A 26,440-nucleotide genomic window follows, 5' to 3' on the forward strand; every position below is an offset into this window, starting at 1 on the left:
CATTGATGCATGTCCTGCCACTGGGCACCACTGAGTTGCCTGACACCATCTTCTGTTCACCTTCCCTCCAGATATTTATACATGAGATCCCTTCTGTGGCTTCTTTTCTGCAGGATGAAAGTCCCAGCTCTCTCAATCTTTCCTCACAGGAGATATGATTCAGTCTCTTCATGATTTTAGTGGCCTTTCATTGCACTCCCTCATTAAGTCCATGGCTCCCAGTGGGAGCCCAGAACTACAGGTGTGGTCTCACCAATGCTAACTAGAGGGGAAGAATCACCTCCCTTCACCTGTTGGCAACACCCCTCCTAGTGAAGTTAAAGATATCGTTATCCTTCTTTGTCGAATGTAGATTGAACCATTCACTTATTGTCGCCCTTACTAGTTGTGTTTTCTGTTATGGTACCTGCACCTCATACGTTTTCAGCATGGCATTGCAGCCTCCCTTCTGCCTGACATCACCCAGCGTGGGATGCTGCTGACCAACAGATCTGCTCCAAGCAGATCTCCCAGCAGCTGCAGTCAGGTTCCCAGTCTATTCAGATTATGCCCCACATACAAATGGATGCTAGTCACAAGACCTTCTATTGCCATGTGTCAGTCACTAGAGCAGGTGCACTTTCCCATCGTTTGGCTGTTAGCAAGATAATTTTGTCAGCATTTCCAGCAGCATTGAGAGCTCTGCAAAGGCTGAATAGGGTTTATGGGGTTATGTTATTGGTATGAACATCTAATTTGTTTGGAAAGAGCAGTTGATAGCCTATAAATTGCCTGTTTTAATTCTAGCATGGAAAACAAAAATCCTAATGATGGTACTTTCAATAGTTTCATGACATTCCATACTGGGGGGGAAAGGGGAAAAGAAAATTTGGTAGGACCAAAGGGATAAGGAGTATTGTGATGGCTATATGCAGTGAGAAGCGAGGAAAATTATTCATATTAACCTCAGAAATAAATTATTTGAAACTAAGTAAATATTTTAAAAATATATTACATTTTTATTGCTTAATTAAATGTTGGTAATTTCTAACAAATTTCCTTTGTTTGTATCAGTATGGCACTGTGTTACTACTAGTTGTCTTCTTGCCACTACTAAATGGTTGTTACAATAGTTATATGCCAAATAAATCTGACAGTGCTCTGCAGAAAGGCAGAAATCTATCTTCTTGTGCTTGATTGATTTGTCAGTGTTGCCAGAAAAACCTAGTTTTAGATAAGATATGAGTCATAGTATGTTTAGGAGTAACAGAATTTTTCAGCCTTCCTTGGAAAAGCTCTGAGTTTAAGAATCATTAATTTGAAATAGGGCATTTATAATTTTATTTGGATTTTATTTTAGTATAAGTAGCTCGTTTACATATACTCCTGACTGTTAATGTAGCATGGATTTTAATGCTGTTCAAAAGTAACTATTCCTTTAATCAAGATGGTATATCATTTTGTATTCTAATTTGAGTGAGTTTATATAACCTAAAATACAAAGTGATTAATTTGTTCATTATTTTTAATGTGTTATATGCTTACTTTTTATTTTAACATATTTATAGCTGCTTAATCTGACACTTTTTTTTTCAGGTAGTTACTTCTGAAACTTGTTAACACTGATGCTGAAAGGAGAGATACTACATACAATACCAAATATTGTATTGATACATTGGTGTGGTGTAGAGTAAATAAAAAAATTGTCTAATTGTTCAGTAGCATTAGGCTACTGGTAAATAAATAAAAACAAAGTTTAGTAGTTTCTATATGCCCTCTCAAGTCCCATGTAGTCTTTGCACATTTTATGGCAAGGTTTTTGTCTAAATTAATTACTTTGTAAAACTTCTGTTTTTTTTCAGAGCACGTTCAAATTTAAATCTGAGAGTGACATTCATCTGGCTGAGCACCATAAACAAGTGCTATATGATGGGAAACTTGCAAGTAGCATTGCTTTTACTTATAACGCGAAGGCTACCGATGCTCAACTATGCCTTGAATCCTCACCAAAGGAGAATCCTTCAATTTTTGTACACTCCCCCCATGCTCTTATGCTTCAGGTTTGTGCTGCTAAATTGATTTTAGGAGATTACTGTTAGCTGAACATCACTTGGATAACCAGAGGATTTGTGTGCTAGCGTACAGAGATTGTTATTTTGTATTATATAAGCTCTTAAGATAGCTTTCACTTGACCTGTTCTTTCTTCGCTCACTTTTTCAAGCAAGAGAAGATTATTTCTCCCTTAAGAAATATAGACTTCATACCTTATATAAGGCACAGTTTGCCATGATAAAGAAGTTTTTCTGTTTAATGTTTGCCTTAAATATAGTGATTATAATTTAAATATAAGTAAGGAAAAAAACTTAAAACAGGTTTACATTCAATTTGGTGTTAAAGTGCTCCCAAATTATATTTTAAACTGTCCTTTAAAATTGAGATTAATTGAGGTTTTTCCTTTTTTTTATTAATTTAGGATGTGAAAGCTATTGTAACCCACTCCATTCACAGTGCAATTCATTCCATTGGAGGGATCCAAGTTCTTTTTCCTCTCTTTGCCCAGTTAGACAATCGACAGCTGCACGACAGTCAGGTGGAAACAACAGTTTGGTAAGCTACTTTCAACCAAGATTAAAACTAAATAAAGCTTAGCATATTTTTGTTTTTATTGTGGGAATGTGCTATATTTTTCTGCATTTTACCCTTGTATCCTCGAAAAAAATATTATTTTTTGAAAAGTAGTTTACTGTACAATATGTAAATTGTATTAATCTGATGAGATTCTAGATGGAACTGGCATAAAATTGATATGAGTAAATAATGACTTCAAATCACTCTAGAGTCTCTAAGGGTAGTTGGGTAGTTTTATGACATTTCTTCCAACTTCTGAAAGAAACCAATGTGCTTTTACTTGACAGTGCGGTGTCAAGCTTCTCAAAGTCTGTGTCATTTGAACCCATATTTCATAACATTCAATATTAATTCATTCATGATCAGAAAGTCATAGAGCTATGATCAGTTATCAGTCAAAATGTTAAAATTGTGGCAGTGACTGGGAACACACTAAGGGAGTTTTAAGCCAGGACCCATGAAGTCTCTGCTCTAATACTATGGAAGACAACCCTAAGTTGAAGAGCTTGCACAGCTGTTAGATGAATGCTTCCATGGGTATCTTGAAAAGGACTACTTAAGAGTCTGTCAGTACTCATGCTGACGTAGAATCATGGAATCCTTTAGGATGGAAAAGGCCTTTAAGATATTGAGTCCAACCATTAACCGAGCACTGTCAAGTGCACCACTAAACCACATTACTAGATGCCACATCTGCACGTATTTTAATTACCTCTGAGGATGGTGACTCCTTGCTCAAAGCTAGCTCAGCTATAATTATTTTTGGAAAGAAGATCTCCTGCCACTTGTTTGTCAGAGCAGGCTCCTGTCCTAGTGTCAACATAGGATATTTAAACTTCTCAGTAAAAATGTGTGCCCTAAATCTTTGGAGGTAACAAAACTGAAAAGGTAGTGCTGAAGAACTGGTATAGTGTTTCCTTGTAGGATGATCTGTAACCAAAGCCTGATAGAAAGCAGTGTTTAGGGGCCACATAAGCTGACTTTTGTATTTGAATAAATTGTTAAAATAGATGCATAATGCAGAACACATGGCTTATTTTCCTGCTTAGAATATTATTCTAGTAATTATTCTGGATATTTCCTATTGCATTAGATAGTTCATTAATAAATTAGTTAACTTAAAAAATAACAAATACAAAAATTGCTAAAAAATTTGAAAAATTTAATCAGAAGTGATACATTGGCATAATTTCTCATGAAAGATCACTCAATTTAAAAAATTTATCAATCTGGTGATGTTTTGTCAGTCATCTGTTTTCCCCTCTAGTAACTCAAGTATATGTAGCTAAGATGACTGCTGGTTTTTATTTGTTTCTGTAGTGTGAAAAGTTGATGTATTTCATGAGAATATTTAAGTACAATGTTAGAAGTAATACCACAGTCTTAAAAATTGTGAATTCTACTTCCAAGCGTTATAGTGGTGCAAATTATTTCATTCAACATTAAAGACAGAAAAGCTGGTTGTGTATTGGCTCCTGTGGGATATTTACTTTTTTGTAGTCTGTTTTGCAGGGTGTACCTTACATGTGTGCAATTATGGTGAAGTAAGGGAAATAGAAAAAGAATGCTTGGTTTGAAATGAACTCAGAAAAGAAATCCCTGTATATTTTATGTACTGGCAAAGCACTAGGCAAAAATGTTTTATTCTAATTTAAGGAAGATTATGTGTGTATGTGTCCCTACATAGGAATAAAATACATGTTAAATTCATTAATGATCTGAATCTGTAATAGAAGACTGAGTAGAAACTAGATCTGTTTAAAAATTGAGAGCTAATGTAATATAAGTTTTAGAAGTTGAGATAAAGACTAATTCTTCCGAAGTGTGTGGTCTTTTCAGTGAGTGAGAACATTCATAATCAATTTAAAATGTACAGAACATTTCTGGAGTTTGTTGAACTGTAAGCAGAAAAAAAAATAGTTCTTGAATAAGTGAATGCAGTTCTACTATAATTAGATTATATTCTAAACAGAGATCTGTAATTCATTATGTGATTGTACGAATGCATAATACAAAAAGATGTGATCCTAACTCAAGAACATATTCAAAAAATTTTTAAGCAAATGGATGCTTGATGAGATGTAACTTAAATGTTGAATTACCACAGTTTTGGTGTATGTGCATTATTTTATCATATTTTATTTAATGGGGTATTGTTATTGAGAACAATAATACTTTAGGTGAACAATGAAGTAGGCAAATAAAAGAACAAAAGATGCTTCATGAGAGTATACTGTTATGTTTGTAAAGGCTTGTGTGGCTGTAAAATTTAATTTTTTCTTGTGGCCAGCTGGAGGAATGCAGAAGTTGTACCTCAGATGAGATTGTTGCTTTGGACTGTACCATATTGGGAAAACATTTGAAAATAGAGGGAACTGTAGCAGTTTCATTAAATAGGTGAAGTCATTGCAAGAATTGTTTTACATACTTTTTCTAGAAGTTCCTAACTGGATTCACTAGATTGCATACATGATACAATAAAATTTAAAAATACATCTACTGTTTATCATACTAAATAAATACAGTGCCTTAACTCCTTAAAGGTAATATGTACACCCACCTAGAATTTGTAGCAAAGTAAATGTAAGCAACGTTTCAGGCAGTTTTATTGCTGACTCTATGTTCACTATTTAATATAGATAGCCCTCTTACAGAGTGTATTGCCCACCTATTCTAAGTCAGTGATATGGAGACATTTTTGAAGGAGGCAACAACTCCTGTTCTCTATAAAGTTTATAAAGGTTCCTTTCCCAATGTTAAAATGTAAATGTTTAATGTGTTTTACTTTGATCAATTAATGTCTCATTAAATTTTTCTTTTGTCTTTTTACTATTTTTTATATTCAGATGAAGAGGTTTTTGGTTCCTGTCTAGTAGTGTTGCTGCATCTACTTTTTAAGATTATTAGTTTGATAAAAAATAGGCAGTTTCCCTATCAGTTTCTGCAGATATGAAACAGCACAGCTTGACAGGAATTAGGATTTGATGTATTGATTTTTTATTAGCTTATTATGAAAAATCCGTGGATTTCTGATAATTCTTATTCATGTCTTTAGTTTAACTGAATTTATCTTAAGATCATGGTAGCAAATAAGATGAATGCCAGTAGTATCCTACTTTCCTAACCTGTCCTCTCATCCTGTCTTTCAAGACTTTTCTTATCGCAGCTGGCACAGGTATTTAAACTTGAGAGCAGGTATGGAAATAATTATTTCTGAGGTTGTTACATTTGCCTTTTTGCCTCTGATGGAGAGCCAAGGTCCCAGTCCATTGCTACCTGTGGTCTACAATTTAGAGTTTGCAGTGTTGAGTGCTGATAACCCTCTCCCCATGCCTTTCAAAGGGAAGATTGTTGAATATCACTCCTAAAATTTCACATCTCTAGTGTAACCTAGCTGTGCTCAGATAAAATTGTCTGTACTGGAATTTTCCCAAACTGTGACAGCAGGAATGTGACTTGTCAAATCAGACTGCCTGGATGATAGTTCCACTGTATCATGTGATAGAAATCTTTTGTAAACTTGTAAACTACCATACCTCTGCATACTCCAGAAGATCCAAGGACTATTAAGGGTGGCTAGTTTATTACTGGAGTCCATATCCCAAAATGTTTTGCCTGTAAGCAGGGATGACTTGCCTCTTTAGTTCTCCCACACAACACCTAGTCATCTGACTCATGAATGAAACACGTTCAGTAGTTTTCTTTGATTGGCCTCAGCATGTTTTACAAGAACAAAAATCAAAAAGGCCAAAGAAACAAATCATTTCCCCTTTCTCTCCAACAAGCTTACAGACAGAAAAAACACAGTTAAACTGAAAGCTAAAGAAACACTTTAGAGAGCTACCATAGCTGTAGCTCATGGAAACTTACTTCCTCTCCATCCCCACCATCCATCCATCTCTTCTACTCTGGGTTTATCTTACCTCCAGCCTGGTTAGGGGAACCCTTCTTGGCTTTGTGGCACATAGGCTTTAGTGGCCATGACTGCATAAATATGCATGAAGTGACTATTAGTGTTGCAGCAGAGCAATTGACTGTTTTAAAACATGCACATGTTTTTTATTTCATGATTTAGCAGTGAATATAACCTGATGAAAATCCTGTTTTGTATTTCCAAAATGTATTATAAGTGCAGTGAAAATGATTTCTCAAATCCTTGCTCTAGCCTTTGTGCTTTGATTTTCTTCCTGAAGAACTGAAGTAAGGAAGGGGAAATAATATCTTCTGTGCAGCATAATATATTACCAATATAGTAATTGATAGTCCTTCTCCCCGAGGATTTCTAAGTTCATACTGTGAAAAATAGTAAATATTCTGATGAAGTAAGAAATTTCTTAATAAATCAGGCAAACTCATTTAAAACTGTTAACAATGCAATGTAATGGTCAGCCAGCAGATGAAGAGCAATAATAATAATAATAATAATAATTTACCTCAATACAGACAGTATTGTGTTCCGAGTTTAAGTTAAGGGGCAAGTGCCTTGAGAATTTGTTTAAAAACAAAACATTAGTTGTTGTTTTATGATTTTTCTTAATACCACTTTACCTGTTTATGCTGATTAGTTTTCAATAGTTATCATATTAACAGCCTGTGATGAAGTTGATCATACAGTCTTTTTGTATTACTTTGGAGAAGCTGACAATACAAATGGAGTAAGTTTATAAAGGTTCCTTTCCCAAAGAGAATCAGACAAAACAAATACCTGCATCATTCTCTTTTATGTAGACTCTTAAAGTTAAATCATCTGTTATTAATCAGAATACTTAGATCTTCACAGAAACATGCCTACTTTAACTAAAAGTGCCTTTTGTAAAGCCCAATCCAGATAACTTTATAATACACAATACAAGATGGAACTTAAATTAAGGTAAATTTAACAGAGAAAATTATCATGGGAATTAGGAGACTAGAGAAATTGATCCATGTGGTGGTTTAAAAATAAAATAGTATAAGAGAACAACAACAACAAATCTGAGACAAATTTCACTTTTATCCTAATTATGCAAATTCCTGACTTTGGAGGTACTTCTAAGCAGTATCATAACTATTAGAAGTACTACATTGCCATGCTTTGGTCTATAACCTTTTTTTCCCTGCTTTTTAGTAATGGAAAACTACTGGATTTTTTTTCCCTGAAATTATTTATTTTTTCAGTAGATATCATAGTTCTCTGATTTACTGTTGGTTGACACATATACTTTCATTTTCTATCTGTATCTTTGCTGCACCACAGACAAACTGATCTGTTCTAGGTGGGGCATGGTATACAGGAGATGTAGGAATGGGCTGAAGTATCCTTTATATTTGCCTTTGTATCTAGGGCAGTTGAAAATAGGCAAGAATGGAGAGAAATTTTGTATGGCAGTGCACAGAGTTTTGCAAGTTTAATGTGAGCCCTGCAGCAATCCGATGCATGTTAGTTATTGGTAAGTTTGTTAAATTCTGTTTAAAAAATTGTTCATCTTAGAAGACAGTCTTCTAATTAATATTATTTCCCCTCTGTCAACAACAACCATTTTAAAAGCATGATTTAGGCAACCTGGTTCTGCTGATAAAAATTTTTACATTTCAAATCTTCAGGTTTAATTTCTTTTCAGCTGCCAAGGTGACTGCATAAATTGGCTATCCTCAGAAATTGTTAAAAGTTCTAGATACAATCCTCTGAATTAGACAGAGAAAATTCTTAGGATGCAGTATTGAGACAAAGAGATCCATTACCTCAGTATGGATTTTTATATCTAGATACACACACTTAAATGTTGGCCGAGTTCAGTCTGAGCATGTGGGGAAAGAAAAGTTTTGAAGAGGTTTGGAAAATTTATCTGAGAATTGTTAACTGTTAGGTCTTTTACAGGCAGATTGAATGATCTCTAGCATAAAGTGTGTAAGGTAGAAAATATAACATGTAAAACCAGTGTTGTGTGTAACAACTGTTACTTAGTGCAGCTTATTCCTCCTTTCTCTCCCAAAAAGAAACTTCACCTGAAACAAGTGTAAGCAACCTCTCTAGAGAAAAAAAAACACAAACCACAAACACTACACAAAAAAACAAAAAAAAATAATATTCGAAAAGAAAACCAAAAAATCAACCCCTCAGACTAAGCATATAATCTGTTTTCTGCCTAGCTCTGATCATCATCATCTTCAGGGAGTAATAACTTCAGTACTGTACATGCCATGAGAATTTAAAAACATTTCCATTTTGATTTTATAGTTCGTCTAGTAGTTAAAATATTACAGATCTTCTACTTACTTCATTTCCTGCATAATAACATGGACAAACTGCTAAATTTAATTATAATGCTATTTTTTATCAATACTGTGGTCCTATAAAGTATTCATCTCAAACTTCATTGTGCCTCTGTGTGCCTGCCAGATGGTTCTCCTTAACTGCTGCTTTTTCTGGTACTTGGATTTTTTTAATGTGCTTGAAGGTGTAATGATGCATTCACATGTGCTATCCCAAGATTTGAATTACTATGTACTACAGTCAACTGTATTATTTATGGTGGCAATCTCAGATAATGCAGAAAGATTAGAAGCTAGAGTTACTGCTTGCAGACCTGAGATGACTCTGCAGAGCTGAGTATCTTTATGTGTCTGGATTGATATATGTTAAAAGCCATTTGGGAATTATGTAAAAGCATAGCTCATTCACAAAGGTATTGGCTGAATTAATACATTTTCCTGGAACTAGAAACACTTGGCATCACTTTACAGTAACAGCTAAGGTAACTCTGTGCAGAGCTAATGTGGGTAGGCAAAATTAATTAGTTCAGCCATAGCCCACATAAAGATGGTTAATATCTAAAAAGTAATATTTGGACTCTGCCTGCATCTGAATTATTACACTTTTTTGAGTTGGTCTTTCTTACACAGAACCAACTTGTCTGTTTCTGTGTCTGTGGCATGGTTAGGTATAAGCTGGTCACTGATTCACTGATTATTTCTGAGTTGACTTGTGTTTTTTGTGTTCTTAAATAGAAGGAAAGGGGAAGTGTGTCTTATAACTTGCATTTAGAATCCTATCAGAAGTTCTAACAGTTGTATAGAGATTGTACTGATACAAGAACAGTTCAAGCCCATGACTTTACATCGAAATTCATAGAATAGGCAAGTAAACTGCAATACAAAGAAAAGGGCTTTTGATAAAGTACTTGTGGAATGAGAATCTGTTAAACTTAAGTCTGGTGGCATGGTAATGGTCAACTAATCTTTTAAATCCATTTTAAGAATATTTTTGACATTTCAATATAATATTAATAGTATTTGATATTGTAATTTAGATTCTAATCCTGTAAAGATGTATGCTTTTTCTTAACTTTGTGCATAATGGGTGGTTGTCCTAAGTTATAAGGTTATTCATTGAGGTTGGTAGTAAGCACCATCTATCCATATGAAATTTTCTTTGACCTATTCGATTTAAAAAAAATATTTTTTAAATATAAAACTTCAACCCTTTATATGATCTTCTTATGGATTTTCATGTAGTAAAAATTATTAGGATCTTATTTTATATGACAAATACAATAGAAACTTTTGGTCAGGGTAAGGAAAAACTAATGCATACAACCTGGTTTGATATTGATGTGACAGCTTGACAGGCTGTTTTGATAAAAGCTTTGGAGTACTGTAAATGGATATTATCTGTGTTCTTTTACTGCTGACACTCTGTGGAGCATTCTGTATGTGATTTTAGATGGATTATTATGACCATTCAACAATAAAGCAAGACAAGGCACTATTTCATGTTCACAGCATGTACTTTGGCTACACTGTGTACTTTATGCATGGCAGCCTTGCTCAACAAATAGAATAAATCTTGTTTTCCTCAGCACATTGATTATTTTTTGATGCTGGCATGGATTAACCAGTCTCAACATTTATTTCAAAGCAAAAGATTTTATTTGGAGAGCAAGAGAACCTTTAGATGACTAGATACTGTAAGTAAAGTTGAAATTTATAAAATGCGGGTTGGACATTTCCTTTAATTCACTTTTTCATAGCTGCTACCTATGTGAGAACTTTCATGGTTGCAGATACTTGTCTGTACAGCTAGCAACTATTACACCTATTTTATTTTCAGAAAAGGAATAATGACTTTATGTATGCATTGTATATGCACTACAATGCATTCTTTCATCTATCTTTTTGAGATGTTTGAAAAATAATTTTAAATATTTCCTTTCTGTTACAAATATAGTTTGTTTGTTTATTTTTCCCTTTCCTCTGATTTTTCGCAACAGTGTATTTATGTTTCACTCTCATCACCCAAGAATGAGTTGTGATTTTTTCCCCCCCTGTGATGCAGGGGGGGAAAAATGTTTCCATTGCAGGTTTTCATAACAGTTTCATGTTCTTGCCAATTCTATCCCCTGAAGTCTTCATATCTCTTCTGTTTCTAAACTGTAACCTTCTCTGAACACTTTTTTTCCCTCCCTGTGTTTTATGAACACTTCACTTAAAGATACTGCTGGGATGGGCTGCTGGGCGATTTCCTTGTGGCCTCTAAAGTGTTTCTGTGCTTTCCTAACTGGATGAAAAGTGATCCTCAACTTTTATTTGGTCAGGCCTAGATATTATTCCTCTCTTTGGTCTGAAGAAAGTACGAAAGAAGCTCTCCACCCTGCTCTTGTTTCAATGTCATTTGTGGTGGGCATTATTGCCCATGTGCATGTTCAGCCATTTAATGCCTCATTTCTGTGGTAATAGTGACTCTAGGGACGGAAGTGTGGAATGATGACATACCTAGTGGCTGCAAATTTTGCTGTTTAGCATAGTTAGTGTGGATAGTAAAATGTTTGACACGATTCCTGCCTGCATCTAAACGCTGTCAGCTGGATCCCACAGCATCTCCTGCCTCTTTCAACTGCCAAAATTTGACTAGAACTGCAAACTCCCAGACTGGATATTTGAAACCTGGAGTAGTCCTGGTCAAACCAGGAGTACTGACAGAATGATTTTGCACTTATTTGAGTATGAATTCCCACTCCTAACACTGTAATATAAGAAAAATAATTGGAGAAATTTGTTAACAGAAAAAGTAAGATTTCTATTATTTCAAGAATAAACCTCTTTAAGCCTGTTTCTGTTCACTTAATAGCTGGTGATTATTGAGAACGTAACAGATTGACTTTTCTGCAATTGTAATCTGAAAAAATTCCTGTTTTTTACATGCAGTGCTACCCTATTGGCTTTCTTGGTTGAGCTTCTTAAGAGTTCAGTAGCCATGCAAGAACAAATGCTTGGTGGAAAAGGCTTTCTAGTAATTGGCTATCTCCTTGAAAAGGTATGTTTGGAGAGTTTTTATTTTTGTTCTTAATATTTCTACTGTCACTGTAGTACTTTCAATCACTTGGCTCAAAGGACTGTTTTCAGACATGATGAGCAGTTATCACAAAACTGAGGTTCAGTTCGGTTGTCTGAGGAATATTACCTGCCTTCTGGACCAAAGCCCTCATGAAACCCTGTTGCTGTGATTTCATAATCTGCATAATCTGAAAACCAACTACTGTTAGCTGTACTAAGGCAATGATACTCTAATGATTGAATCTCATGGCTCTAACATTCCTGAATGTGTGCTACTGGATTTTTCATTAGCATGAGGTCAGTATAGGAATCATTTGAGAAGAAGATAAAAATTATAATCTCACCCTCAAAAAATATACTGAATTTTGAAAAAGAATGATAAATAGTTTGTCTCATTCTGCTCCCTTTGTTATTTGCAGCTAGGAAAACACATTCTTATAGTAGAAAGCATTTACGTTCACTGAATAGGTGACTAAAGCAGACTATTTTCTATGCTTCTATATTTTCAGTACTAAGCAAGTGTGATTTAGAATGTCAAAGAACTAGCCTAAGGAGGTGTTTTTTCCTGTGGTAGGTTTTCTTGTGACATAACCAGAATGAATTTACAAACCTGTTACCTTCAGTTCTGTAAGTTTTTACAGGCTAGTAATGGGCAGGCAAGTGAGCCCTCATGGAGTCTCTTTCTCCTGAATAGAGCACTGGCTTTACACACATTGAATATATCAATTCAGAATGTTGTACACAAAATTAAAAAAAAAATAATTTGCACACTCTTCTAATTAGCATCTGCTATGATATTAAACTCAGGCTATGTGAATATTTAAAGGATTTTGATTGATCAAAACACAATTCTTACAAAGATGCTGTTTTCTGGGGAGTTTGCTGCTATATTCACTTAGCTACAGTTTTTACTACATATTCACTGATCTGTATTCACTTAGCTATAGTTTTTTTAAAATTCTACAAGGTGTTTTATTTTTTTCAGTATATGCTTATATTAATTTGGCATACATGGCAGGAAAAAATCCTATTGCTTCCTAAGCCAGTCTCAATTTCACTATTTATAAATTATCTCTTGTATCTGTTGTTCATTTGCATGTAATCAAATACTTCAGAGGACAGAAAGCTTTTTTTTTTCCCTGACTTGAATTTCCAAATGTTTTTGTTCTTATTAGTTGCAGACTATTTATTGTGAATCGTGATGTACAAGCCAAAGGAACTTCAGCATCCAGACTGAACTTGTATTACTGAAAAACAGACTTCAGTTCTAAAAATAACAAATCTGCATATTCCCAGACTGTACTTACAGCAATAAAAATAATTGGAACATAGAATCATGTAATCACTTAGGTCGGAAAAGACCTTTAAGATCATCAGGTCCAACCATTAACCCGGCACTCCCAAGGCCACCACTAAACCACATCCCTCAGTGCCACATCGACACATCTTTTAAACACCTCCAGGCATGGTGATTGAACCACTTCCCTGGGCAGCCTGTTCCAGTGCTTTACATTTTGTAGAGAAGGCAAAGGGAAGGATGTTTAGTGGCTTTTTTATTAATTTGTTAATTTAGTATACAAAGAAATTTGTCAAAGTCCTCATGCCACATTACTATGTAAGAGCAGGTCTCAACAGTAATTTTATAGCATATGCTATGAAACTGAAAGACTCTCCTGAAATTTGAGGAAACCTTGAACCCAACTCCTTCAAATACCTACTTATGTTTAAGAAACAAAGGCAAGTCTACCAGTAATGTACATTTACATATTGAGACACCCAATTTCAGTAAGACACATGATTAACTTAAGAAGAGTTAAGGACTTCAGATGAAATTCTCAATGCACTCTGCTGTAAAATGTTGGATCCTGACTGGCTTCTAATCAAACAAAAACAAAACCAACCAACCAAAATACCAAACAAACAAAAAAAGTAAAAGTATTTAACCATAGTTACTGATGAATATTTTAACTTGTTAAATATAGGCATTAGAAAGACTGTTGATATTATTAGAAAGTAGAAGTTGCCTTCATATGCAATGACATCAAAACACGTGAAGCTGCATGTATTTAGTGATGATGAGATGGGTGAAAATACTGATTCATAGTTCTGCTGTAAGTATATTAAGGAGGATAGCTTTTCTTTATCTTTGTTCTTCTGATTATTTCCCCCCAGTCATCTAGAGTTCATATAACCAGAGCAGTTCTGGAACAATTTTTGTCATTTGCAAAATATTTGGATGGATTATCTCATGGAGCACCTCTACTGAAGCAATTATGTGATCACATCCTTTTTAATCCTGCTATCTGGATACATACCCCTGCAAAGGTAGTTGTACACTTGAATAATGTTATGACTCTCCTACAAGAAAATGAAATGCCTGTATTCTTTTGTAACATGGTACTTAGGTTTTTGTTTTTTTTATTTTAAAATATGGTAATAGCAATGATTTTTTAGATCATGAAGTCTATACCCTGCTTAACTATATACTCTAATGTCTTTTATAAGTTTCTAAAAGTAGTTAAATTATTGGACTGTTTCTGGAAACCCAGTCCCTTTTTCAGTGGTTGCTTTACATTGTTTTCCTAAAGATTAGGCATAAAATTATGTATTTTTAATTGTAGGTGAAAGATGACACGTTTTGTTACACATTAGCGTGAGCTCTCACTTTAATTTAAATTATGCATTTTAGTTTGATAAAATTTATAAAATGTTATTGTTCACCTCTGGTAATAATGAATTAGTTGTTTTCCTAAGTAATCATAGTTGAGATATGTGAACCAAATTGAAAAGTGGCGTGGTCCTAAAATCTGAAAATATGTACTTCTAGTATAAAAAACCAGAATGGAAAACAAGCCTGTATGTTTATCATTACTTGAATCATAAAATCATAGGAAATTTAGTTTGCAAGGGACCTCTGGATGTCGTTTCTAGGTATCAGTCAAGTCCCTGCCCTAACCAAAGTTTTAATTTTTTTTTTAGTTTTTTATATCATATCCAAAGTATATATTAAAATAAGTCCTAGAACTTAAGGTTACTAATACAGAACTTAGGTTTACATGGGTAACTGTTTCATTCTTCAGGTGCAGCTGTCTTTGTATACCTACTTGTCAGCTGAATTCATTGGAACTGCTACAATCTATAACACCATACGCAGAGTAGGAACAGTCCTGCAGTTAATGCACACACTGAAGTACTACTACTGGGTGGTTAATCCTGCTGATAGCAGTGGCATTACTCCTAAAGGATTAGGTAAGTACAACATATAAGAAAGGAAATATGAGCATTTCTTGTGTAGGAATATTTATGATGTTCTTGTGTGAAAGCTCCTTGGATCTGTAGACAAGGAGGTAAATAAATGGCAATAGTTGATAGCAGTGGTCAAAAGTAGAACTAGGCAAGTACGTTTTGCTGTATCATATGCCCCTGATGATAATTCCCTAGCTTAGCTCAGGAAGTATTGAATGACAGCAACAACAGAATACAATAATAGATACTGGCTAAACGCTGCATGTTACAGATGTGTATTAGAGCAAATCATTCTAATCCTATATACTCTGACTGTAATGTCATTACATTTAGCTGTCTACTTGTGTAAAGCAGAAAGGATTTGGCTGAAAGTCTCTGTAAAAAATAATAGATAAAGGAGAACTTATTAATTTTCTCTTTTCTGTAACTACTACTGTCATGTTGAGAAATTGAATAATTGGGGAATGTTTCAGTACTGTCAAATATCCAAATATTCACAAGTGTGACATATAGAACATATAAATTATTGGATTATTCTTCATTTGTAAGTGAGCTGTATGCATATGGTTTTTCTTCAATTTTTTTCAATAAATAAAAGCAGAAGGAACAATTCTTATTCTAAATTAGGTATCTTAATAGACGTTGAAGTTGTAACTTGTTGAGGCTCACAGAAAGAGCTGCTATAGGATCTGGGGCATCATTTTTAATTCTCTCAGATGAACAATATTATTCATAAAATTATTAAAATTTATTTTAAAATACCTAACAAAGTTGTTCTCTGTTCATTTGGATGAAAAGTTTGTAATACTAGATTATGAAAATTAACTGTGGTTGTTACTTAATTAGCTTGAAATCTTTGTCAGTGATAAATTATATTTTCCACTTATACTGACTCTGGATTCCTGCTGCAAAAATAGAATTAAGTTCAATTTTGGTACTACAATGAAGGTAATACCTTCTAACTGAGTTAGACGTCTGTCAATTATAGACAGTGGAATGCAGGAGTCAGTTGCCTTAATACGGATTTCCAGCATCATTATAATCTCTCTGGGGCATCCCACCTGCCTTTCAGAAGGATGCAGGTTTCCTGTGCATACAACATCATATTTGCTTGTTTTGGGTAGAGATTTTGCGTTTGCTTGTTATGGGTAGAGATTTTGCAGGCTTTATGGCATGTCAATTCACACTGGTAAGTATGTTTAGGAAGCTGTGTCCTACCCCTGGTTGACAAGAGACTTGATAAGTGTTTTGTTGGAAAGGTGGTTGTTTTCTAGACAGCATTGGCTCTATTGATTAGATTTCCACTGACCTCAGTGGAAGGTTAGAAGCTGGTTTCACGTGTGGGAACTACACTGTAGGTGTCTGAAGTCAGGGTGAGCTGAATCCTACCCTGGCACTGTCTTTATCCAGCTGCATGCTTTCAGAGCTTTACTCTGTTGATGGTTACACTGCTGTGTTGCATAGGTGCAGTTTTACCATCAGACAAGTTAACCATATCTGAGCTCAATGAGGAATTAGAATGTTCAAAACTCAGCTGATCAGCTTATGATATATACATTATGTTTCTGACTGTTGAATGACCAAGTGTTGGGAGGTGAAGTTTTCAGGTGTCAACCATATTTACACCGAGATAGAGACCTGGAAAATTGCTCAACTATTTTGAGACTGTAAGTTTAATAATACTGTCTATAGGTTATGGCTGCCATTCTTTTGGGGAATTTTTTTTTTTTTTTTTTTTTTTGTTTTGGTTGGTTATTTGGGGTTTTGTGTGTGTGTGTTTTATTTGCTTGGTTTTTCTTCTAGTAGTTTTGTTTTTAATTAAAAAATTCACGTACTTCTGTGTTGTGATACTACTACCTAACAACACTGAAAATGTACTGCAGATTACAGGCTGCTTCCCTCTGGCTAGGCTTGCTCTTTAGTGGAATCAGTGACATTTCTTTGTGTAGAAAGTATGGCTTGTTTTTATCTCCCCCGGATCTTCCTCTCCACAGTTAGCTGTATTTTTGGGGTATTTGTATGTGTACTGCCAGTTGAATAGCTGCAAAAAACTATATAGTGTATTCATCAAAATCTGAACAGAAGGCATGAGGTACACAAGGACACAAAATTAGCCATGACAAATGAATCAGTTAACTCTAAATTAGCATGTATACGGCTGGTTTACTTCCCTACCTCTTCTTTTATTCTTACCTGTTTAAGGATATATTACCTTGTCTTCTCGTTTGTGTTAATTCCAGACAAATTTTTTTTTTTTTTTCCTCAGGAAGGCAACTAGGTCAGTCCCTGAAAGGTAATCAGACAGTGCAAATTAGTGGTTGCTTGGTGCAGCAGTTTGACAACAAATACCACAATTTTTAAAGCCTTCATACAGTAGTTAGGAAAGTGTTTGATAAACTGTGAGGACATGCGTGTTTTCAAAAAATGTGTTATTATCCACTGTATCTGAATTTTTTCATTTTTTTCTTTAGTTAGATTTATAAATAAATTTGACTTTTTAAAGGTTAATATCTGCTTTTTCCTTGTTCCTTATCCTCTTCTTTCCTCCCTGTGTCTTAGACTACAGAAAGTCCCCTGTAATTGATATAACTCTAAAGAAGTGTTTTGTAGTATTCTCTTTTCTGCCTGTAAAAATGGCTTTCCTTGAGCTGGAGAATGTCAGCGTATCAGAAAGACCAGTGACATTGCAATGGATGTGAAAACCCAGAACAGCTATGGCATTTTCTCTGTGCAAATCAGCACTAGGATTCTTTTTGCTATTGTTTCACGGATAACTTCTGCTTCTGACTAAGATAGGTGTAATAACTGTGGTAATTTGCAAGCAAATGATTGAGGAAATATAATAATTGCTGAGGTGATGCGTTGCTAAATTTAATTTCACATTAACTTAATTTCTTATTAGATTTTTATCAAATCCACTAGATTTACTCTCAATTGATAAAATTCCTGAAAACTTTTCAAAATGTTTAATCACCAGCATATTACATTGATTTTCTTTACCAGATGCACCAATCCTAGTATTTCAAAAAAGTTAACTCTTCCAGGATTTTGGTTTTGTGCTGATTTTTATTAGCCTGCATGCAGCCACTTCTGCCACATGTAACCAGCAAGTGTATAATTTGTTACAATGTAGAATAATGTATAAAAAAGTAATTTGTTAAAGCAAGAAAGTTACACTGTAAAAACACAATCAGATGAATTTTAGATTTGCTGCATTTTAAGTAGCATTTGATATCTCAGAATGGAAGAAGAGGCCCCATTGTCTATGAACAGTAATTTTACTGTATGAAACAGAAAAATGTCATCATGTGCGTAAATGGCAGCTGAAACTCTAAGCTGACTCGACATGAGGCTTTTCAGATCTGAAGAAGACTTTAGTGGAAATCTTGCCAATATCCGAAATTTGACTTCAAGTGCTATAGTACCTTCATATAATTTGCTGTCATATTAGAGAGTAAGCTTATTCATGCAGACATTTTAGTAGTGTGATGTTTTCTTGTCTTCTAGGCATGTCCTTTTTTATGTGGCGATACTTAAACACTTTTCAGTATTAGTAGTTTGATTTACTATTACTTGCAGACAGTTGCTTTGCTTCGGTGTTTTATTGCCTTCCTCTGTGTTAATAAAGCACAAAGTGGGTGAATTTTCGGTACTGACAGTTTAGTATCCCTTATTTAAAGTCCAAAGTGGCTCAAAATTAAAGTTTCCCATTTGGCTAGTGCAGTTTTCTTTTAAAAATTAGTTTCCCCCTTGGTTCTCCTAGTATTAAGCTTATAAAATGGGAGGTATAAATACTTTGAATTATTTAAAAGGCTCAAATACTTATTTTAAATTTAGGGTTGTATCTTCTCTTTTGTTATTGGTTTCCTGTTTCATTGTGGTATTTCTTCTTAGATTCAGAATACTGAATTCATATTGGTCTTTTTTTTTCCTTCTGAAGTATTAGAAACACTGTCTCAAAATGTGAAATTATCACCTTGCTCAATAATTATACTTAGAATGTTTTATATTTTAGGTATAGATCCACATAGTGAAAGTGAGTTATCTGTTTAAAGTGACAAGTTATACTTTTCTTTTGGTGTTGTTTATTTTAAATTTAAAAGGAGCATAAAAAGTCAAACCAATTTCCACAGGAAAGAATGTCTGAATTTTATTATTTAATTTTTTTAAACTTGAACTGTGGTTATAGCTATTTTTCTTGATTTGCCACATGCATGCCTTTAATATTTTGTTAAATCATACAGAATAAGGATAATAGGGTTGCCCAGCAGTTGCAGTATCCAAACACACAGCAAAGAGGCAATGAAGTGAAAATTATCTAAAATATATCACTTCGTTCTGAATATTTCTTTTTGTGGATTTGGGAAATGAGTCAGAGGATAAGTGAGGAGATAGTCAACTCTATCCTGCTATTGATAGATGGTAGATGGTGCATTTCAATGATACTTCAAGCTAACAGAGACATCTTAGCATTCTGCTATCAGTCGTCTTTGATGTTTTGTCTTTTCAAAATATACTCCAGACCGATATTTTAAAGATTAGCCAAGCTGTAATTGTCTTTCTGAAGGAGCAAAATACATGCATTTTAATATCAAAGCAATAGAGAAAAATTTAAACACACTTTTTTATTTTCATCTTTGGATGTCTACTAACTATTGGATAGTTTAATTTCTTTATTAACCTTTTGAAAGAAAATTAAAATATTTTTGCACTCTAAAAAAATCTTCCATGTTTCTGAATTAATTTGGTGTTCAATTTCTGCAAATTTAAGAGAGAAGTCATTAGAACCCACCAGGATATTTATGCCTTGACAAATCTTTGCTGGAATTACTTACCAACTGCATGGCATTCTCTGGAAATACTAATGAGCCATCAGTGAGAAGGCATAAAATAAAAGTAATAACAGAAAAGTAAAGTAAATATTGTGGAGTTCTCTTCCTAAGAGAAAATAATTTAGGATTCTCAGTGTTAACAAGTATCAGAAATGTATTGTACTAAACTGCAATTTCGGACCCTTTTGTGGTGCGTTGTATGAAATACTTGCTGCTTCATTGTTTGTAGATCATAGAATCATAGAATAAGCAAAGTTGGAAGGTACCCATCAGGATCATCCAACTCCTGGCCTTGTGCAGGACACGCCAAGAATCACACCATGTGCCTGAGGGCATGGTCCAAACACTTCTTGAACGCAGACAGACTTGGTGCTGTGACCACTTCCCTGGGGAGTCTGTGTTATATGAGAGAAATGTGCATTTAAGTTCCAGACTACTGTGTAGCATAGTAAACTCTCGACCTGAACGACCAAGCACTTCTGTTTCTCTACTAGTGCTTCCTATGTGCTTCACAACCCTTACTGTGAATGGACCTTTATGAGTAGCATCATGCCTCCTGATAGAGAATGTATGGCTGCTAATGTGCAAGTTATCTCACATTAAATAGAGTTTTCAAGAACGTTCTTCATGTCCAATATTTTTGAACATGAACTGTAGAAGTGGGATTTATGAAAATTATTATAAGGAGAAATTAATTATAGTTTTTGTGGATAGAAAGAGTTGCACAGTTATTTCAAGGGTTGGGTTAAAGTGGAACTGATTTCTCATTAGCTTTACAGCAGTAAGAAAAATAGGTCCTTCTGTGACCCACATAAGATGTGATTTTATTTATGTATTCTTGGAGATCAGATTCTGCTATCTGTTTCATGTTGTATTAATGTAAGGAGTAGAAAAATCATGTTTTTCACATATTAAGAAAAATCAAAACAGATGGAAGAATGTTGCATTTGATTACTGGTAGAACTGATAACACGATGTTTCATTTCCAGAGACAGAATTAGAAATCATTATTTTTGTTATTCAAAGCTCCCGATCATTTTTGTTGTGTTTTTTTTTTTGCTTTGTTTTTTTTTCCCACACCTGTACTGACTGTACTTAACTCTGTGAATATGTTTACTTATTCCTTCTTAATTACTTCTGCTTTTGTGCCTCTATAATTGCTCTATGCTGCAGGGAAGAATTGGATAATGTTTTTTTTTTTCATTTATTTTTGTCAGGGTAAAGCTGGCTAACTCTTCTTATGAGTGTATATTTAAAAAAATCTGACGCAAATCAGGGGCTATCTGTGATAAATACATACATAAAGAATCTAAGAGCAGGAAATGTTTTAGTGACTCATCCTGGTGTGGTATAAAGGAGACATCCTTTCTCTTTGCCAATTAACAAGAATGTTACTATTTTCTATTATGAACTTCTGCTTGCTGTACCAGATCTTAAAAGCATCATCTTTGTAGTTGTTTTGATTCGGGCTTGGTTTTAGTCTTTAGCAGTGCTGATTATCAGTTTCTGAATGACACTGACACTGAATTATCTGTATGCATTAATGGTCACAAAGATTAATAAACAGTAAATAAATAATAAATAATCCTTTCTTCGTTGGTTTTCATTCAGATGGTATTTAGCATAGTGGCTTCATTCAGATGATATTTAGCATAGTGGCTTAGTCGTTCCAAGTTGTTATCACATGTTGCTATCTATCTATTACTGTCATCTTATTCCTATCTTTTATCTTCGTGTGTCTTTAAAAAACTAAATAAAATTGAATATGAATTTCCTTTTTTTTCCTTTTTTAAGTACATCACTTGTACTTAAGTATATCACTGTTGAAAAATGTGATTCTGAAAGGTTATAAATGATATAATTTGCAAATGTCAACTTTTATATAAGAGTAGACCACAAAATCTGCTGTGGGAATTGTGATTTCCTTAAGAAGCTGTAGTCATTAAATGAATTAGTTTATATTTAAAAGTGCTATATTTTGCTTCTTCCAGATGGTCCTCGACCCTCCCAGAAAGAAATCATATCGCTAAGGGCATTTATGCTTCTGTTCTTGAAACAACTTATATTGAAGGTAATGTAATTTGTTCCAGAGGGAAAACATTCAGATGTGTTATATATGTGTAATAGAATCTTTCACAGTAGAACATAGGTAATACCTGTCAGGTATTGTATCTGTTTCTGGTCAATTTTAATGTTCATGCACTTACTTCTAATCAGCATAAAGATGGTAAATCCATACAATATTTCTTATTACCTCACCAAACTCTACCGTATATATTTTTAAAATTGTTAATGTATTTATATTTAAGAGCTTAAAATATATTTAAAATAATAATTATTAAATAATTTTTATTAGATTAGATTACATTAGATTTATTAAATTGGTCAAATGAAAAAGGTAGTGGCAATTGTTAAGTTAGTAGTTGCTTTAACCTTCTTGTTGCTTCTACCACTGGTTGAAGTGGTATAGGACTCTTCCTCTCTGTTACAACTGAACACTAACCTTTGAGATATAATCTTCTATTTGAGATTAGATTGAAAACCAGTATTTTCTGGCTTGGCCTTTTCTGTCTGTTTTTTCTATTTTGTCTCCAAAATTGGAAGAGTGACAGTAATAGTTTGTAGTATCTGAGGGTGCACACTATAAGAATCCGTTTTGTCAGGAAGAGAAGACTGACCTCATACTGTTTTGAATTGCCAATGTGATAAGGAAAAGCAGTGGAATGATTGTGAGAATTTAATCTTTTAAATTTAAATAGAAAAGCTGTAAGGTTATTTGATTTGGTCCAAATTTTGCTTGAGCAAACCTGAAGAATTTATTTTCTCTGAATGATGTCCTTCCTTTTGTTTTTCTTTTAGGATCGAGGAGTTAAAGAAGATGAACTGCAGAGCATATTAAATTACTTACTAACAATGCATGAGGTACGTTTCTATAATTACTTATCTTCTACTGTTACCAATTGTACCAGCACTATGGGAAGCTGGCTGTTGAGGTTAGTTTGTAGAATAACACTGATGCTTGTCATACAGGATGAAAATATTCATGATGTGCTGCAGCTGCTAGTGGCACTAATGTCCGAACATCCAGCATCCATGATACCTGCCTTTGATCAGAGGAATGGGATACGGTAAGACTGTGAAGTCAGAAAATACATTAAAAGTAGTTCCAGTATCATGACTCTCCGGTTTGCTTCTTTTTCACATAAATATCACACTTGCTGATCTTTCAAACTTCAATTTTATTAACTTAGACTTTATTTTTGGACAAAATGAGTGGTTACAATAGGTTGGAGGAAACAAGACTTTCCACTAAAGATTATCATTATGATATTTCAAGGTAAATGTATTGTTGTACTTGCTTCTTAATCTCAAATAGAATATATAATTAACAAGATGCATCAAAAAGCCGAGTATCTACCTCAGAATAATTCTGAATATTCTTTCTTGGTATGTTTAACATTTTCTGGGGAGAAGAAGAGGAAAAGATAAATTCTGCCCTGGCCACTCAAATTTTCTTTGAAAAGAGTGAAATTCAGGTGTTTATCTTTTTGACAGTGAAATTAATAACTGATAATTCCCGGAGAAGTGGGCTTTTCTTTGTTTGTTTATTTATGCCTAATTTGGCAATACAAATCTTTTTCAGGGACAAATACTTTTCATGTAATAAATTAATATTTACTATGGAATTTTATTTTTTGCTGTTCTGAAAATATTTTGGAAAATGCAAGGGACTTGAAAAAAGGAAAAAAAAAAACCCAGACAACATCTACTACTTAATGAAGTCAAGATTAATTTTACCTAAATACTAAGATCTTTGTATAAATACAAAGATCTTGTGTACGTGTACTTAAAACTATTTGAATGACTGCTAATTTGAAGGGAGGACACCTTGTACTCATGGTTAGGAATTTCCTTTCTGCTTGTAGTTTGTATTCAGGCAGAATTCTATTCCTGACATCTTTTTCAAAAGGTTAGGACTGATCTGGAAGACTGAAGACATCTTTATGTAACATTTGTAGTACCAATATTCAAACTCTGTGATGGCGCAGTCTTTGTGTTTAAAAGTTTGTGTTGAAAAACTGGGAAAAATACACAGCATTGCAACATTTAAGTATTGAAAAAATAAACAAAAACCTTACATAGAATTAGGTGTTCATTTGCTTAGGTTATCAGAGGACAAAAGCCTCAGCCTCAAAGGCCATTTGATAATAGCGTAAGTCCTTTCAAAAGAGGAAGATAGTGTCTGCTAAAGCACTTCTAATGGAGAAAGACTAGAAAGAATGTCTAAAAGCTGAAGCGAAGCTAAAATATAAATTCAAAACTTCCTTGAACAATAGCCCAGGGGAAAGGTAGTGTTTTCTGTCTCTTGGTGCCTTCAGATGAAGGCTGGTTTCCTTTCTGAAAGACTTCAGAAATTGTGCTTAAACCTATCAGATTAAATAAATATGTAATAATTAAATCAGTTAATTATTGAGGCCTTTTTTTAATCCAGGATTTAAAAACAGAAGGGTGTAAAAACCCAAGATTTTCACTAGCATCCAGGTACTCTAAGAAACTCCAGGATATAACCTTATGTGTTCCAGTCTGTTTCTCTTGTCTTAAACTACAACTGCTCAGACTGTCTTTTATTTGATTGTTCCAAGATAGAAGTATAAGATGGCGCTTTCTATTATAAAACATTCAACTGAACCAAAAGACACCATGTCCCCAACCTCAAGAATTCATAATCAAACTCTTATGTTGTGCTTGATTCTTTGAGTATATCCTTCCATTTTGTGTAATTGCTATTTTTACCATTTTATTTCTTAATAAAAACCCCTGTTTAGTGAAATACAATCTATATATATAATGTTCAGTAATAATCTTACTGAATTTCTTTTTCAGAGTAATTTATAAATTACTTGCTTCCAAGAGTGAAAGTATATGGGTGCAAGCTTTGAAGGTCCTTGGATATTTTCTTAAGCACTTGGGTCATAAGTAAGTGTGGTTTTAAAATTTTTATAGTGGTGTATTTAAGTTCACAATTCTTGTCTTTCTGTCATAATTACTATATATTCTTTGATAGTCTTTAGAAATTACTTAAAATTGTTAGATTTTCTGATTAATAATTTGCACAGTGTTGCCTTTATGCATTGGGATAAAATGGATTTTTCCACTTAACTTGCTATTACTATGATGTTTGAAATGATACGTTGATTTCCAAATCAATGATATGCTGAAACTCAAGTCTTAAAACAATGGAAAAACATTTTCTAAAAAATACGTTATATAACTGTATATTGCATGTTCAGATAAGGTTAACAGGAAACACATGATTGTGATCAAAAATTTGTTTCTGGAATTATCAGTGTCATTGCAATAAAATTTTCAGGGCAGTACTTTTAAAAATAGCTTTAAAAAGATGGAAAAAATCTTTTAACATGCAGAACATGTTACTGACATGGGAAAGTTTCAGAAGGAAAAGAAGCAAATCAAGCAAGCGGTATTTAAAAAAGGAGTTAAGGACATACCTCTGTGCAAGAAATACATAGAAGATGTGGCAGCAACAAATAATCACATTTAAAAAGACCAGATGTCATGAAATAGTTGTACTTAGTCTCATCTTTCATAATATGGAGTCAAGAAAGCATTAACAAGCATGAAGTGCCATGTAGCCTGCTGTTACTCACTTTTCCCCATCTACATGTGGTGTTAAGCTTCCTCCTGGGATTAGCCCCAAACAATATTTCATTGGAATGCTGTGCAGGATAAAAATTAACCACATGCTTCACAGACTTCATCATGTAAGCCTCCTTAGAAGGGAAAGGGGGCAGGAGTCCAGCCAGAGTGTGGTACTGCTAGACATGCTTTTCTCAGTAAGATCAATAAAGTATGACTGTATAATTGAGAGGCAGTTAGCTGAGAATATGCTCCTAAATGGGATTTTTCTTTTCGGATCCAGCCAGTCAAATAGTGTTCTGGGAATTAATAAAGCAAATTGATAGTCCACTCAAGAATCTCCAAGGGCTTTTCAAACATTACTTACTAAAAATCATTCACATTAATAGGAGTTGGATTAAGTAAGATACACCAGATGAAGGTTTGACTTGTCAGAGCCTGGTTGTGTCCAGATAAGTACATTTGTTTACTATATTTATTGTTTATCCAGAAAATCAAGTAGCAAAGTATGTTGGTTGAATGTTACAGAAAAAGAAAAGCGAGAATTTTCAGAAGCTGAACTTCACTTCTCATTCCTTAGCACCTACTTGCAATTATGGATATATCAGTGTAGTTTCCATTGTTGACTGAACATATGTACTTAGCCTAAATTTAAATTTATTTTTTCATGTAATTGGAGTAATTGAAACCCGCTTGAATATTCTGTGTAACTTTCAGAGGTTTTTAAAATTTTCAGATCTCTGAACATCTCCAAATGTGCATATTTTATATAGATTTCATCAAG

At 33.9% G+C, this 26,440-nt stretch overlaps 1 protein-coding gene across 4 annotated transcripts in view; it reads left to right on the plus strand.

Annotated features, from left to right (window-relative positions):
- The window catches only part of NBEA (neurobeachin), a 485,382-nt gene that overhangs the window by 119,126 nt on the left and 339,816 nt on the right, over window positions 1-26,440 (plus strand). For all 4 annotated transcript variants that reach the window (XM_017818603.1, XM_017818604.1, XM_017818605.1 and 1 more), the window contains exons 9-17: window positions 1,842-2,039; window positions 2,454-2,587; window positions 11,792-11,900; window positions 14,093-14,245; window positions 15,001-15,169; window positions 21,990-22,069; window positions 22,858-22,920; window positions 23,029-23,126; window positions 24,883-24,975. In XM_017818603.1, the coding sequence (XP_017674092.1) occupies window positions 1,842-2,039; window positions 2,454-2,587; window positions 11,792-11,900; window positions 14,093-14,245; window positions 15,001-15,169; window positions 21,990-22,069; window positions 22,858-22,920; window positions 23,029-23,126; window positions 24,883-24,975 (1,097 nt within the window). The remainder of the gene's footprint in view (window positions 1-1,841; window positions 2,040-2,453; window positions 2,588-11,791; window positions 11,901-14,092; window positions 14,246-15,000; window positions 15,170-21,989; window positions 22,070-22,857; window positions 22,921-23,028; window positions 23,127-24,882; window positions 24,976-26,440) is intronic.

The sequence above is a fragment of the Lepidothrix coronata genome, unplaced genomic scaffold (assembly GCF_001604755.1).
Source record: "Lepidothrix coronata isolate B3197 unplaced genomic scaffold, Lepidothrix_coronata-1.0 Scaffold69, whole genome shotgun sequence".
NCBI lineage: Eukaryota > Metazoa > Chordata > Aves > Passeriformes > Pipridae > Lepidothrix > Lepidothrix coronata.